The 15,127-nt window shown below is 49.0% G+C and overlaps 1 protein-coding gene and 1 pseudogene across 2 annotated transcripts in view; both read left to right on the top strand.

The window, feature by feature from the left end:
* The first annotated feature begins 1,863 nt into the window (after window positions 1-1,863).
* LOC110301240 lies at window positions 1,864-2,764 on the top strand (annotated as a pseudogene).
* Window positions 2,765-5,463: 2,699 nt separating this feature from the next.
* The window catches only part of Mapkapk3 (MAPK activated protein kinase 3), a 35,299-nt gene continuing 25,635 nt past the window's right edge, over window positions 5,464-15,127 (top strand). The window contains exons 1-2 of one of the 2 annotated variants that reach the window (XM_021171596.2): window positions 5,464-5,725; window positions 5,858-6,134. In XM_021171596.2, coding sequence (XP_021027255.1) covers window positions 5,910-6,134 — 225 coding nt within the window. In that variant the 5' untranslated portion in view covers window positions 5,464-5,725; window positions 5,858-5,909. Of the gene's footprint in view, window positions 5,730-5,857; window positions 6,135-15,127 lie in introns of both variants that reach the window. The other variant, XM_021171595.2, reaches the window with a different exon arrangement.

Here is a 15,127-nt window from a genome sequence, read left to right as displayed (position 1 = left end):
GTGGTTGTGAGCCACCATGTGGTTGCTGGGATTTGAACTCTGGACCTTCGGAAGAGCAGTCGGGTGCTCTTACCCACTGAGCCATCTCACCAGCCCGATTTCCTTTTTAAAATTGTGTGTGTGTGTGTGTGTGTGTGTGTGTGTGTGTGTGGTGTGTGTGTGCGCGCGTGTGCACGCACGCATGTGTTTTCCTGTGTTTGTAGCCACAGTATTCATACAGAGTCAGAGGATAACCTGAGGGAGTTGAGGGAACCACTTCTCCCAGTCCACTCTGTGGGTCCCAGGGCCCAAAGTCAGGTTGCCAGGTTAGTGGCAAGCACCTTGATCTGCGGATCTCTTCCACTGGACCCCAGAGCTGTGATTTTGAACTTGGATCTACCCCTTTCAAGTGTGCCTACTGAACACTTACCGTGTGCCAGACACTCAGCAAATCCTAGCTTCACCTTGCCGTCACAGCTACCACGGATAATGCTCCCTTTAATGTAATGTAACGTAATGCTGTACATGAGGAAACTAAGACACGGCTTCCAGTGTGCCTTGGGGAGAGAGGTGTTTGGTTCTCCAGTAGTCTTTTGTGAAGTTGACAGTGTTAGACATCCCACCTACGACATGCTGGGAACCATGATGTGCCCTGTTCTGCCCAAACTACCTGTCCACTTGCTTCATTCAAGTTTTGAGAATGCCTCTGGCCATTTCCTTACTACCGGCTCTAGTTCCTGACTACGCCCCTTGAATGGACCCCTCCCTGACTGCTGGGCTCACACTGCCACCCAGTGGCGATCCTTCCTAAGACCTCACTAGCCGACCAGCGCATTCCATCTCAGGCACTGCATGAATTACTGTAGCTGCAGGACACTCCTGCCCCGTTCCCAGAATAACGATGGATCACAAGAATGCACAGCAATCTAGATAGCCTTGGTATATGGCTTCTATCCTTTCATCATGAGCAGGTTGCCTTTCATCAAAAGGCAGATGTGGTGGGGAGGAGGGATTTCCCTCCATCAGCACTTTACTGCATCATCTATTTGGTCACCCTAAGCTACTTCAAAGGCCTCAGGCCCTGTTCCTTTGGACATCCAACTATTACTGTTACTGTGACTATTACGAAGGGCTAAGTGCCAGAGTCTGCTGTCATGAACCCAACTTGCCCAAACCCAGCATACTATGTTCTGAATCTCTACAACAGTGTGAAGGGGACATGATTCCAGATGGTTGCTACAGCATAAGCATTGAGAGGAAACTACATATTCTGATTTTCCTGGGTCAAATGAACAGCTGGAAAAACCTCTGCTTATAATTGGTATGGGAACTATGTGTGTTTGTATAATCACAGACATTTACATTTATAATTTGATGATGATGATATGTGTGTGTGCATGAGTGTGCACACAGGCATGCATGGCACAGTGTGAGTGTGAATGCAGAGGTTAGAGGGTGACTTTATAGAGTCTATTCTTTCTTTCCTTCTTTGCATAGATCCTAAGGGTTGAACCTAGGTAGGTTCCTGGGTTTATGTAGGACATGAGCATTTGCTCACTGAGCCATCTCTCCAGCCTGGAAGGGCATTTTTTAAAAAATGGGACTACTTGCTTTTTATACTTCAGTATGGTTTGAACACTTGCCACAAGCAAATTTGACCTCTTTGAATATAATTTTTTTTAAACTACATGCAGTGTATGGTGGCTCACACCTGTAATTATAACACTGGAGAGGTTGAGGCAGGAAGGTCAGGCATTGAAGGCTATCCTTGTCTACTCAGTGAGTTTGAGGTTAGCCTGGGTTTAAATAATCTGTGTTGCCCAGGGACAGGTCCATACAGCGTTGTTCTTGATTCTGGTTGTAACCTAAAGGAAAACTCACATAATGTCTGGAGCCATTGATGTCCTACAGGTAAAGGAAGAGGATAGTCCCAAATTCCTTGCCACAGGAACCCACTTAGATGGCACCAACCTTGACTTTCACATGGAGCAGTACATCTACAGAAGGAAAAGTGACACTCTCTACATCATAAATCTGAAGAGGACCTGGGAGAGGCTGGTGCTTGCAGCTCAGGCTATGGTTGCTATCAAGAACCTCGTGATGACAGCGTCATCTCCTCTAGGAACACCAGCCAGTGAGCCAGCCGGAAGTTTGCTGCTGTCACAGGCACCCTCCCTCTGCTGGATGCTTCATGCCTGAGACCTTCATTAACCAGATCCAAGCAAGCTTCAAGGTGTCAAGGCTTCTAGTGGTGACTGATCCCAGGGCTGACCACCAGCCCCTCAGAGAGGCCTCTCAAGTCAACCTGACCACCATGGCTCTGTGTAACAGACTCTCCTCGGTGCCACGTGGACATTGCTATCCCATGCAACAACAAGGGAGCTCACTCAGTGGATCTGATGTGGTGGATGCTGGCCTGGGAAGTTCTTCACATCTATGCCATTATCTCTCAGGAGCGCCTGTGGGAATTTATACCAGATGGCCACTTCTACAGAGACCCAGAGGAGGTTGAGAAGGAGGAACAGGCAGCTGCTGAGAAAGCTGTGGTCAAGGAGGAATTCCAGAGTGAATGGACTGCCCCAGTTCCTGAGTTCATTGCTGTTCAGCCTGAGGTGGCCGACTGCTCCGAGGGTGCACAGGTACCCTCTGTGCCCATCCAGCAGTTTCCCACAGAAGACTGGAGTGCGCAGCCAGCCACTGAGGACTGGCCAGTGGCTCCCACAGCGCAGGCCACTGAGTGGGTTGGAGCCAACACTGCGTGGTTCTGAGCTGCTCTGCAGAACACCGGAGCAAAGAAGGGAAGAGGTAGAAGGAAAATAAAGTTCCTAAAAGCTGGTAAATCAATCAATTAATTAAACAATCAAACTTAGAAACGCAATTATAGAATTTTAGAGTAATTAAAATATAAGCTCATTTTAAATTTTATTTTATTTTATTTTATCTTTAATTATGTGTATGTGTTTGTGTGTGGGTGGCCAGAGGTGTAGGCTCCTTTAGAGCTGACGTCACAGGTGGTTGTAACCCACCTGATGTAGGTAGTGGGAATGAACTTGGATCCTCTGGTAAAAACAATATGTGCTCTTAACAGCTGAGCCATGTATGTATGTATGTATGTATGTATGTATGTATGTATGTATGTATCGGGGCACATACAATCCAGCCCCAGCCTCTACTCTCAGTCACCTAACTTTCCGTTCCTTGTGGAGTCATGCACCGAGAGAATGAGACCTTGCTGAGCCTTGGGTTCGCCAGCTTTAAGCTGGTTGCAGCGCCTGCCCTGGCCTCCTGGAAACACCACTTCCAGATTGTATGCCTTCCTTCAATCTCTTAGATCTTGGGTCTGATTAATAGGTGGGATTATGATTCCACCTGACCCTAGATACAGCTAGGCATAAATGTGTGTGAATACATGTGCCTGTATGTATCTGTCTGTGTATGTGACTATCCGTGTGTCTCTTGTGTGCACTGTGTGAGTGCATGTATGAGAGTATGCTTGCACATGTGGATTAGTAGAGCCAAGAAAGAAACTCCATGGGAGGAGGTCATTCCTTGACCTCCAACTTTAAGCCCAACCATGAGGTTGCACTCTGGGATTGAGATGAGGGGTGGTTCTCTTTTATTAGTTGCTGACTTCAAGCAGGTCACATGACTCACCTCTCTGGGCTTGTTTTTCTTCTGTGTTTTCAGTGTGTGTCTAAAGGGATGGTCATATCTTCCTTCCTCTGTCTCAGTGAGGTGTTCAGGTAGAGCATTTCCTGGTCTGCAGGAAGTGCTTCCTAGTGACCATCTGAGGCTCTTATCTAGGGATCACTGCTTCACTGATTGTTGCTAGCTTGAAGGTTGTCTGGAGAAGACAGTTAGTTACCAATTTCTAAGGAGACAAGCTACCCATGAATAATTGCAAGTACTCTTCCCGAGTGATTATCAGGAACTTAGATGCAGTTGTACAGGTAGAAGGGCACCAATTTTCTGCTGGCCACTGACAGTTGCAGAGTGCAGCCCAGGAATCTTTGTGTGTGTTGTGGTGGAAGGCCAGACACAGCCTCCTTTGGGTGGGACAGAGGGCCGGGTGGCTGCAGTTCTAAATATAATCTGTAGATGGCAGCAGAGACCTGCTCAGAGGGCTTGCCTCTGGCGCCGCCTGTTGTGTAGACTTGTGGGAAAGTTGGCTCAAAATATCTATGATAGGCTAAAAGGTGAAGGTCTAAGTGCAGAAGGGAAAAATTTAAAGCGAATAGAGGAATTGGATGGAAGAAATGGATTTTAATATTAAGTTAAGACTGATTGATTGAGCCGGGCGTGGTGGCGCACGCCTTTAATCCCAGCACTAGGGAGGCAGAGGCAGGCGGATTTCTGAGTTCGAGGCCAGCCTGGTCTACAGAGTGAGTTCCAGGACAGCCAGGGCTACACAGAGAAACCCTGTCTCAAAACAAACAAACAAACAAACAAAAAATCCCAAAACAAAACAAAGAACAAAACAAAAACCACCACAACAAAAACAAAACAAAAAAGATTGATTGATTTTTCGAGACAGAGTTTCTCTATGTAGCAGTTCTGGCTGTCCTGGAACTCTCTTTGCAGACCAGGCTGGCTTGGACTCACTGAGGTCCGCCTTTTTCTGCTTTCAGAGCGCTGGGATTAAAGGCATAGGCCACTATGCCCGGCTAATTTTATATTTTAAAAACATAGCCTCACGATGTAACCTAGGTTAGCCTCATAATCCTCCGGCCTAAGCCTTCCTCGCGCTGCAATTACAGGTGTTCATCACCATGGCCAGAACTTGAACTTTTATTAGTTGAGATTCTTAGCACCTAAAGCTCAAATCAAAAGTTGATGCAGCTGAACAAATGGGAAATCAAGATTTCTGATTCAAGAGCGAGCGTCCCAGGTGTGTTCAACTTACGGCTACGGGCTGTAAGTGGTCCAGGAAAGTATGAATGTGGCCCTATTCATTTATTTGGAATGACAAGTGAATTGCTAAGTCAAAAGGTTGGTCAGGAAGTGCATAGAAAGGAAAGCTAGCCAGTTGTTAGACAGATGCCCTAAACCACCAGGAAATGAGTGGCGAATTAGACAACAACACGCCAATTCCCAGGGCAGGCTGACTAAACATTCAGAAGTTGAATTCTGAAACACTTAGCTACCTAGAAAATTTGGGAGTCTAAAACGCCCCCTGGCAGCTAGCAAAAAGAACACTTCACTCTCAAGAGCCTGCAAGAGAAACAAAGTGTCTTGCGCTGTAACTTTTCTAGAACACAGATAAAATCCGAGGAGGCTGGTACAACAGTTGAAGGAGTTCCTAGCGGTGTCCCAGGGCGCTGCGAAAGTTACAGCGAACTTGACGAGGCCACGCCCCATTTTGTCTCGACTCAGAGGCGGAGTCTGCCAGGGGCTCTGCCCTGGCCTGCCCAACCCGGACTAGCCTGGCCCTTTAAGGTTGACCTAGCGGGGCCCCAAGTCTGGATGACGCGACGAGAAGCGGGGGTGGGGGGTCACGTGGGACGCGGGCGGCGAGACTCTGGGTCCAGGGCTCTGGTCCTCAGCGGACTCCAGGGATCACTATCTCTTGCCCCCTCTCGCCTGCACCATGATTTTCGTCTAGTGCTTTGCCACCCAGTGCGCCTTCGCCTGGTACGCCTTTCTTGGGTCCCTGTATGGCTGGTTCTCAAGACCTTGTTGCTATACAGCGCCGGACTCCTTCCTAACTCGACACGTGCCTGGGCTGAGGGATCACCTCTCCCCTGCTGTACGTAAGTACTCTCAGGCAGTTTCCAGCTTGTCTTGGGCCAGGAGCCCAGTCAATCTAGTTCTGGAGAAACCAAAGCTGGGGTGTGTCCAAAAAGTCCCGGTGGGGAGTGACTCTTTCCCTTTCCTTCAGGTGCCTCTGGACGCGCCAGGCTGGGGCTACCTCCGAGCGCCCCGTGGGGGCCATGGATGGCGAGACAGCAGGGGAGAAGGGGAGTCTTGTGCCCCCGCCAGGTGCACTCGGCGGGTCCGCCTTGGGCGGTGCTCCGGCCCCAGGTGTGCGACGGGAACCCAAGAAGTACGCGGTGACTGATGACTACCAGTTGTCCAAGCAAGTGCTGGGTCTGGGTGTGAACGGCAAGGTACTGGAGTGCTACCATCGGCGCTCTGGCCAGAAGTGTGCCTTGAAGGTTAGTGACCCATCTCTCTGAGGGCTGGGGTGACCTGGAGGGTCCAACAGCAGAAACCTGTGGGTGTATCTGTGTCCCGGGTCTCTATTAAACATCTACACATGGCATCTTGTTTTATTTTCAAACTCTTCCTCTAGCGTCAGACTCATGGTCCTCTTAGCCTCACATATACGGAAACAGGCTGACCTACCTAAACTGAGGGTGTGTCCCAAAAAGCGAGGGGAGGAGTCAATGTGAGTAGAGCTGTTGTACCCGGAAGGCAGGAGGGTGTGGCTGTGTGCTCTGGTTCTGGTTTGGGCTTTGTGTTTAGGCCCAAAGGATGCTCTTAAATTCTTAGTTATCCCCTGCAGGTAGCTCCTGCTATGGAGCCCTCTGCTTGAGGGCTGAGCTCCCCAGGCTCAGTGCAAGGTTGCGTCCTCCTCGTGGCCCCTGTCCGCTTGAGGTGGGACCATGAGCCTCTTAGGGTGTTTTTTGACTACTGGGCTCTTGATGCGTTGGTGGCCCCTTGTGGAAAGGGGCAAGCTTTGCTCATAAGCTGACCCACCCTGGACAGATGTTGGAGAACCACTTATCACATCATAGTCAAGGTTCCCTAGAGGCATGGCACAGTGATGTGGCTGGGGTGGGGGAGTGGCTTGGAGTAGTTGATCTCACTACTAGAATCTGGTTCAGGCACGTGGCTCCAGTCCAAGAACCCCTACTCCTACCTGTGTCCTCACCCCACCCCTATCTCAGAACTCCAGAATCCCTTGAATTTTTGTCACTGGGAACCGGACTCTTTGGAGGCCTGCATGGTGGAGAATTGAGTGACCCCTGGAAGTTAGTGAAATCCTGTTTTACAGGAGCCAGGGTACAGAGACCTATAGCTGTGGCTGTAATCTCTACTTTGTGGGCATGCCAGCCCTGTGACCTTGGGCGATCCCCAACTTTGTTCAGGGACAGAACGGGAGTTGATGTGGACTCAAAATGAGATAATGCGTGCCGAGTACTTGATATGGACCTGGAAGAGGCCTAGAGTGGCTTCAGCACTTGCTTCAGGCATGGGATTCACAGGAATTTGACTGAGGACCTGGGCCCTGTGCTTTGTCTTTCTCTGGTGTATCAGGCTGTGGTCTCCTGAACAGGACCCTAGAGGGGATCATGAAGGTGAGTCGAGGGCAGGGTAAGGACTGACCTGAGGGCCAGGCCGAGGTTCTGTATTCATTAACCCAGCAGTAGAATAGAGCTTTGGGGTCCCAGGCAGGGGTTTTTCTGAGTCCTTCAGTGAGAAGGTGGCTTTTCTAATGGCAGATAGGTATGAGCAGGTGAAAAATGAGCCTTTATCGTCTCCCTGATCTCCAGTTATCCTTCTGCTTGAACTAAGAGGCAGCCTGGGAGAGGGTGAGTGGGTGACTGAGGCCAGAGAACTTCTTCTGAGGTTTGAGGCTTTGACCCTGACCCTCTGGGGTTCAGATATTGTGAGCAAGGAGGGGTGGGTGACAACCCGTAGTCTGTAGCCCAGGCCTTTCCAGCTTTGAGCAGGGCTGGGCCTACACCTCCCACATAGATGAAGTGTCTAATGACTGGAGGAGCTAGTGACACCTCCCCCTTAGATGAAGTGTCTAATGACTGGAGGAGCCAGTGACTGCAGCAGCTTCCACTCTGGCTCCTCCTCCTTTAAAGGCTCCACCTCCCCCCCCCCCTCCTGGTCTGGAAACAATGGCAGTTCTGAAGTAGTTTCATCTCAGTACTTCTTTTTTTTTTTTTTTTGGCTTTTCGAGACAGGGTTTCTCTGTATAGCCTTGGCTGTCCTGGAACTCACTCTGTAGGCCAGGCTGGCCTTGAACTCAGAAGTCCGCTTGCCTCTGCCTCCGGAGTGCTGGGATTAAAGGCGTGGGCCACCACACCCGGCATCTCTGTACCTCTTGAGAGTATGGGTCAGCAAGGCTCGAAGACTCTAGGATCTGGCCCTAAATTGAGCCTCAAGGGAGACAGAGATTAGATGTGGCTCTTACTCTTAATTCTTTCCGATCTTGGCTCCCACCTTCCAGAAGGGGCCAGCTCAACCTCTGGCTGTGTGTATGTATTCTTTTAGTGGCTTGGCCTTGGGGAAGGAACTGACTGACACCTTCTCATTTAACATTTTCTGTCCTTTGCCCAGGAGAGCAAGGATGGATGGGAGGGATCAACACAGTGACAGACCAGGACCCAGGGAGCTCAGCCATTCCTCTCCTCAGCTGCTCTAGCTCAGCCTAGGAGCTCACGGGCTCTGTGCCTCCCTAGATCATAGCTCAGATAATTAGTCTAGCTTGACTTCATCTTGTAGGCTGAACTCATTCAGGCCATTGCTTTTTCATGCTCATCTTTGGGCTTTGTTGCTCAAGAGGTTAGCTAGTACCCAGCAGGAAGCCTAAAGACAGCGGGCATCCATGAAACAGGAAGACTGTGGTCATTGTCCCTGTAGCTACTGCCATTCAGTGGGGCCCTAAAGGAACAGGCCTGCCTGCCCCCTTCCCCTTCCTCTCAACCTCTGACCACTGCTCTTTCTGGTTTGACCTCAAGCACAGCAAGGTCTCTCTCCCCAGGCCTACTTCTGTGACCATCGGAGCTTTCTATGGCTCCCCAAGCCCTTTCGCTGAACCGTTAGAACTGGAAGGTGGGGTGTCTCAGGGAGAGTATGGGGACATGCAGGCTTCAGACTCCTCCTGCAGACATCGTGTGTTCCTTCCTAGGCCTAACTGATTAAAAGCAAATGTGACCAGGGCACTAAGTACCTTTAAGTAAACACATGGAAGGCCCTGGGAAGACCTGGGAGGAGTCCTGCTCTGGCCTCCCAGGGCCTCCTCTTCTACTCTTTTTAAAGAGATCGGAATGGCTGGTGGGGTGGGATATCTTTCAGAAAGGGTCTCTACAGTGAGCATCCCCCTCGCAATCTCACGATCAGGGAGTGACTGGGCAGCCTCATCTTTAACAGTTCTCTTTCCGTGGGAGCTGATGGCTGAGGTAGGCTAGGCTGCTCTCATTGTGTGCTGTGTAGGACCACAGCAATGTTGTCCCGAAGCACATGCCACAGAGAATCTATTTCCCCTAATAGATTGGAAATAACACCCTCCAGACCGGAGAGCTTGCTTGGCCTTACCAGGGTCTTAGATTTGACTCTATACACTTTGAGCCTCTGAGTGTGGCATACAAGGCTTGGGCAGTTCAGTCCTTTGGTCTTTGCATCCATAGGTGGCCATTTTTCTTCTGTAATGGTGCCATTCCCACCTATCGAGGCTCAATTCCACTGCCACCTCTTCCAGGAAGCTTTCCCGAGTTTGAGATTTTTGGAGCAATGGAATCTTCTTGGCCCCTAAAGCTATACTGTTATTGAATCAAAGCTCCCTTGGAACTCCTAGGTCCAGAGCTTGGCATATAGCAGTGGCTCCTAAGTGCTCACTGTCATAACCAAGCTCAGCCCTTCAGAGTTTTGGAAGGAGTTTTTCCAGTCTCTGTTAACCACAGGGAAGGCTATTTCCCAGCCTAAAGGCCTGGAACTTCACAAAGGAATCCAGCAGTGTCACCTTCCCAGATAGAGGTGCTGTGGGAGGTCTGTAGAGGAAGGAGGTGTCCTTCTGTAAGGCCCTTTCTGTCACCTATCTGCCATTGGGCCACACCTGTGAGCAGAGAGGCTCTCTCCACTCAGAATGGCAGGGAGAAGCCAGAATGAGTCAAAGGCTGAGAGGAGTGTGTGTGTGTGTGTGTGTGTGTGTGAGAGAGAGAGAGAGAGAGAGAGAGAGAGAGGGAGGGAGGGAGAGGGAGAGGGAAGAGGGGGGAGATGGGGGAAGGGAGAGGTCACCCCACCCTCTAGCCCTATGGGCAGAGATGGCCTGTTGGGGCTAGTGCTGTAGAGCTGGATTTGAGGCTAGGTGGGGCTGCCAGGCAGGGCAGGCTTTCTCTCACTTTGCAGCCACCCCTCCCCCCACTACCGTTTCCATGCTAGTCAGATCAGCCCCGGCTCCTTGTTACTTCCTCAACAAGTCAGAAACCCAAGGGTGGGCCAGTGGCCCTGCACAGCAGAGTCCCTGGAAAGGCAAGGGTTTCACTGACCAAAGACTCAACACTTAGGAAAAAAAAAATACCGGAGGAGCTTTGTGGAGGTTCCTGAACTGCCAGCGCCCATCGGTTTGGCTAAACAGGTTTCAGAAAAGCATCCGACCTGCAAAGTGTAAAAGAAGGTTTAGATCGGGCTTGAATGTCCTGAGACTGTAATACCAGGGGCTTCTCAAAATTTTTTTCCCACTTTGCTGGAGAAAGTTTGACACTTCTCTGGGTCTATAGACATATAAAATAGTATACAGCCCATACATTTGCTGGTAGTAAAATCATAAGACATTTATTTTAAAATAATTCTTTGTCATAGCTACAGTATGACTAGTTATCAAAGATGAAAGCAAGATTTCATATTAATGAAATAAACGTGCCTGTTTATTTTTTGATGTAAAGGGATTTTGGCTGTTTTTTTGTTTGTTTTTTTGTTTTTGTTTTTGTTTTTTGAGACAGGGTTTCTCTGTATAGCCCTGGCTGTCCTGGAACTCACTCTGTAGACCAGGCTGGCCTCGAACTCAGAAGTCCACCTGCCTCTGCCTCCCGAGTGCTGGGATTAAAGGCGTGCGCCACCACGCCCGGTTTAGCTGCATATTTGATGCCATAGGACTTAGAGCGTTTTCCAGAGTTGGTCAATATTGTGATTTTATAGTTGTTAAGGCTTTTTTGCATAAATGTTACAAAATGCTGTTGAGGGTTATAGCACATGCCTTTAATCCTAGCTCTTGGGAGGCTGAGGCAAGTGGATCTCTGCGAGTTTTAGGCCAGCTGGGATGCACTGTGAGATCCTGTTTCTAACAAAGAAAAGTGGGCTGGCCACAGAGCTGAGCACTCGTTAGCACTGGTTTTACAGAAGTGTCAGAGTTCCGTTCCCAGCACCCACGCGGTGGTTTACAACGGTCTATAACTCCAGTTCTAAGGTATCCAATGCCTTCCTCTGGGCTCTGTGGGCATTGTATACACACACACACACACACACACACACACACACACACACACACACACACGGTGCACAAAGGTCCTGAGTTCAAATCCCAGCAACCACATGGTGGCTCACAACCATCTGTAATGAGATCTGACGCCCTCTTCTGGAATATCTTAAGACAGCTACAGTGTACTTACATATAATAAATAAATAAATAAATCTTTTTTTTTTTTTTTTTGGTTTTTCGAGACAGGGTTCCTCTGTATAGCCCTGGCTGTCCTGGTACTCACTTTGTAGACCAGGCTGGCCTTGAACTCAGAAATCCACCTGTCTCTGCCTCCCAAGTGCTGGGGTTAAAGGTGTGCGCCACCACACCCGGCAAATAAATCTTAAAAAAAAAAAAGAAAAGAAAAGAAGAGAAATGGAAGAAGTATATCTGTGGCCTTTTCAGAAATTATTAGAAATTCTGTCCTAATCTCAAGCCAAAATCCATTTTAATGATTTTTTTTTTTAAAGAAAAATATAACTCAAGTCAACTGCTCAAAGAGCAATTTTAAAAGTCAAATATTCTAGCCGGGCGTGGTGGCGCACGCCTTTAATCCCCGCACTCGGGAGGCAGAGGCAGGCGGATTTCTGAGTTCGAGGCCAGCCTGGTCTACAAAGTGAGTTCCAGGACAGCCAGGGCTATACAGAGAAACCCTGTCTCAAAAAACAAAACAAAACAAAAAGTCAAATATTCTAACAATGTGATCCAAAGATTTTTTTTTTTTTTTGGTTTTTTTGGTTTTTCAAAATGTTTGGTGGTTTTATATTTAGAAACCTCATATTATTGCCAAAGTTTTGACAACTCCCACTTTCAGTTAGGCAACTCCATACAGGGTCTAACCCCATACAGGGTCTAACCCCATACAGGGTCTAACCCCATGCAGGGTCTAACCCCACGCAGGGTCTAACCCCATACAGGGTCTAACCCCATACAGGGTCTAACCCCATGCAGGGTCTAACCCCATGCAGGGTCTAACCCCACTGTTTAAGAGGCTGTGCTTTATAGTGTGCTCGCTTGAAAAGCAGGCTGCCGGCTGGAGAGATGGCTCAGTGGTTAAGAGCATTGACTGCTCTTCCAGAGGTCCAGAGTTCAAATCCCAGCAACCACATGGTGGCTCACAACCATCTGTAATGAGATCTGCTGTCCTCTTCTGGTGTGTCTGAAGACAGCTACAGTGTACTCATACATAATTAATAAATAAATCTTTAAAAAAAAAAGAAAAGAAAAGTGGTTTGTCAATATACCTTTGAGCTCCCCTCTGCTCTGCTGGTCTTCCAAAATCATCTCCCCACGGCCCCCTGGGTCATCTAGGAGCTAATGCCAGTATTCTTTGGTATTGTAAATTAAAAAGTTTTTTAAAAAAATATTTATTCTCCGGGCGGTAGTGGCGCACGCCTTTAATCCCAGCACTTGGGAGGCAGAGGCAAGCAGATTTCTGAGTTCGAGGCCAGCCTGGTCTACAAAGTGAGTTCCAGGACAGCCAGGGCTATACAGAGAAACCCTGTCTCGAAAAACAAACACACAAAAAAAAACAAAAACAAAACAAAAAAAAAATATTTATTCATTTGTACACACACACACTTGGGTGTGTGCATGTGTTGGCCTGCATGTGGAGGTCAGGGGTCAATATGTAGGAGCCAGTTCTCACCTTCTTTCATGTGGAGTCAGGATTGAAGTCAGATTGTCGGAGTGGCGGCTTACCTGCTGAGCCATGTATGTGCATACTTGTGTATCTGTATGTGGGTCACTACATGTGAGTGCCAATAACCACAGAGACCAAAAGAGAGACCCCTTAGTCCCTCGGGGCTGAAGTTACAGGCAGTTGTGAGCTGGGTTTGCTGAGAAGTAAACTCAAGTCCTCTGGAAAAGCAGTAAGTGCTCTAACCACTGGGCAATCTCTCTCATCCCTGGTTCTGTAGATTCTAACATGCCCGTGAATAGCTGACAGTGTTCTCAAAAAGTCTGTCTGGCAGGCCCTGTTTCCAATGTACAGCATGCACTGTTTTAATAAGTTCCTATCATTTTCCTTTTATGAATGAGGACATTTAGGTTCAGAGAGACCATAGACTTGCCAAAAGGACATATCTAGTAGATGGCAGGGCTTGGGTAAAGCCTAAGAAATTTGATACCCGTCTTGGCACAACTCCTACATTGTGTAAGTCCTTGAAGAAAGGGAAAGTCTCTGAGACTTGACTCTAGAAGGATGCTGACTTTGCCCTCTATAATTTTATAGGGAATTTTTGCAGGGTCCTGTTTAGCCCTGTGAATTCTCAGATGTAATTGGATGAGGTCAGTACACAGAGGTTACGACCCAGTGGCGCTCCTTGGGCTGTATATAGCTTGTCTCAGGCCTCATGAAACTGAGCCCAGGGTACCAAAGACACAAAGTCTGGCTTTTGAGTGGGCAAGAACTGTCTGCACTGGGGAACAGAGGTGGGGAGGTTTCAATATGCATGGCCCAGGGAGTGGCACTGTTAGGGTATGTAGCCTTGTTGGAGTAGGTGTGGCCTTGTTGAAGGAAGTGTGTCACTGTGGGGGTGAGCTTTGAGACCCTTCTCCCAGCGGCCTGGAAGCTAGTCTTCTATTTGCCTTCAGAACAAGAGGTAGAACTCTCAGTTTCTCCAGTGCCATGCCTACCTGGACACTGCCATGCTTCCCACCATGATGGTAATGGACTGAACCTCTGAACCTATAAGCCAGCCCCAATTAAATGTTGTCCTTTATAAGAGTTGTCTTGGTCATGGTGTCTCTTCCACAGCAATGGAAACCCTTACTAAGACAAAGTGGGGAGGGGGAGTGGGTGGGGGCTTTCTGGAAGGTGTTGTCCTCTTTAATCCAGACCTCTGGTCTGAGAAGGAAGTACAGTGACAGAGAATGGTCTGGCGCGTGTGATGTCTGGTTTAGATCCTTAGCACTTGCTGTGGGGTACCGCTTCCTCACTACAGATCAGATCCTGGCAGGATGTGGCTGGTTTCAGTGCGGCCAGTGTCACAGGCTTGGGAAACAGAGGAGGGACTGAAGGGTGTTGGGGGGAGGGGGTAACTGGCGAAGCATCATTGATGGGAGTGCAGAAGAGATGTCTGAGTCAGGGTCTGGTCTCCATGACAACAGGTGTCTATTTAGCTTTGAATTTGGGGCAGTAGTTTTTCCTCTTTGCATTATCATGGAAACTGGAAAACCCCTGGTTGGCTCTGTGGTTCTTCACCCTCCTGTGCCCTCAACCTTGAGGCTGTCAGCCGATGTTGGAGTGTGCCGGCCATTGCGCAAGAGGTAAGGATGGTAGCAGTTATCTCTGTGGTCGAACCTGGGTTTGTGTGTATGTCAGTGAGCAGGATTCAGTCTTGGTGGTTGTATCCATCTTTGCATTCGTAAGGAGACAGCGAAGGCTAGAACGTACTCTCAGAGGTCGGGGCTCTCGTACAACTTTTTGGTGGTACATTATTGGCCCATAGAAGGACTCTAGAGTTCCTTCTACCTCTGGAGGAACCAGCCCTCCTGGGGTGGAGAGAATGGGTTGCAGGAAGCTGGGGTTGCCTAGCTCCTCCCACCCTCTTGCTCTTTTGGAACTAAGTAGATTAGATTGCTGGGTTTCAACTGTGACAGAAACCCTGCAGGGTGGGAACCACAGGCTTTTCCTTGAGCAGGAGTACAGCGCACCTGTGTTGGGAACCAGGACACCCTGACAGCCTTTCCAGCCAGCGCAGGACGGACGGAAGTGCTGAGAGGATTGCTTTTGCTTTCAGTACAGGGTTGGGGTTAACCTTGCACTGTCTGTAGACCAGGCCTTTGTCTTTGCCGCTTCTCTGAGGTGCAGTTTCTTTGCCTCTGTCCCTCCCCTTCCCCCTTTCCCACCCATTCCTCCTGCTGTGGTTCATCCTTCCACTCTAAGGCCTTGCCCCTGCTTGTTTCAAGCGTTTCTGGCTGGGGCTGGAGCTGGGGCTGGGACGGGCTCCCTCT

This window comes from Mus caroli, chromosome 9 (assembly GCF_900094665.2).
Source record: "Mus caroli chromosome 9, CAROLI_EIJ_v1.1, whole genome shotgun sequence".
In the NCBI taxonomy this organism is placed as follows: Eukaryota; Metazoa; Chordata; class Mammalia; order Rodentia; family Muridae; genus Mus; species Mus caroli.
The sequence above is the reverse complement of the archived record's forward strand: the minus strand, read 5'-3'. Positions and strand labels throughout refer to the sequence as shown.